A 1,035-nucleotide genomic window follows, 5' to 3' on the forward strand; every position below is an offset into this window, starting at 1 on the left:
GTAATGTTAAATTATTACGTCATTGAATACTTCTCTAAACAAAACATCAAAAATAAATGTGGTTTTAAATTTTGTCCCATATTTTTAGACCGGAGAAACCAGAGAGATCTACCATTTTAATTACACAACGTGGCCTGATTTTGGCGTGCCAGAGTCCCCAGCATCATTCCTCAACTTCCTTTTCAAGGTTCGAGAGTCTGGCTCATTGGGGCCAGAGAACGGACCTGCCGTGGTCCACTGCAGTGCAGGGATAGGGAGATCTGGGACTTTCTCATTGGTTGACACCTGCCTTGTATTGGTAAGACTGCGGTTACAAAATATTAAATGATTCTAAAGGTTTTACAGCACATCATCATTTATTACGTTCATTATGTGAGACTAATCATTTTTTTAAAACCTGGGTTAGAAGATTTTCATTATCCTGTTCAATATAATGTTCTGTTTAACTGATATTTCATTGTCGTTTTGTATTTGTAGATGGACAAGAGGAAAGACCCTTCGTCTGTGGACATTCAAAAGGTTTTGTTAGATATGAGAGAGTATCGAATGGGCCTTATCCAAACCCCAGATCAGCTTCGATTTTCATACATGGCAGTCATGGAGGGAGCAAAGAGCATCCTGGAAGACTCGGCTCTGCAGGTGTCAAGCATAGTGCGATTGCATTATTACATTTGGTTTAGAGTAGTTTATTAATAACCAGTGTTGCATTAAAAAAATTGCATTACATTGTGTTACTCCTAAAAAGTACATCACTGTTCCAAATTTGGGGGATTTTATTTTAGATTTATAGTAGATTCATACTTGAACATTTATAATGTTCAAAAGTGACAGTAGAGACATTAATAATGAATGAAACACTAAATTATTTATTTATTTTTGTGTGTGTTACTTTGATAAACCATAGTAATTGTGCATTGCAATATATGTGAATAGTTGATGTGTAACATGTCGATAAAACTAAAAAAAAAAAAACAGTACGTTTGCTTCCCAAAAGTATTTAAAGGGGTCATATGATGTTGCTAAAAAGAACATTAT

At 35.1% G+C, this 1,035-nt stretch overlaps 1 protein-coding gene across 1 annotated transcript in view; it reads left to right on the top strand.

Annotated features, from left to right (window-relative positions):
• Window positions 1-1,035, top strand: part of LOC107575508 (tyrosine-protein phosphatase non-receptor type 2-like) — an 11,051-nt gene that overhangs the window by 6,828 nt on the left and 3,188 nt on the right. Inside the window, exons 2-3 of the mRNA XM_016261871.1 lie at window positions 89-298; window positions 478-651. Of these exons, the coding sequence (XP_016117357.1) occupies window positions 89-298; window positions 478-651 (384 nt within the window). The remainder of the gene's footprint in view (window positions 1-88; window positions 299-477; window positions 652-1,035) is intronic.

This window comes from Sinocyclocheilus grahami, unplaced genomic scaffold (assembly GCF_001515645.1).
Source record: "Sinocyclocheilus grahami isolate Dianchi unplaced genomic scaffold, SAMN03320097.WGS_v1.1 scaffold2682.1, whole genome shotgun sequence".
Lineage (NCBI taxonomy): Eukaryota > Metazoa > Chordata > Actinopteri > Cypriniformes > Cyprinidae > Sinocyclocheilus > Sinocyclocheilus grahami.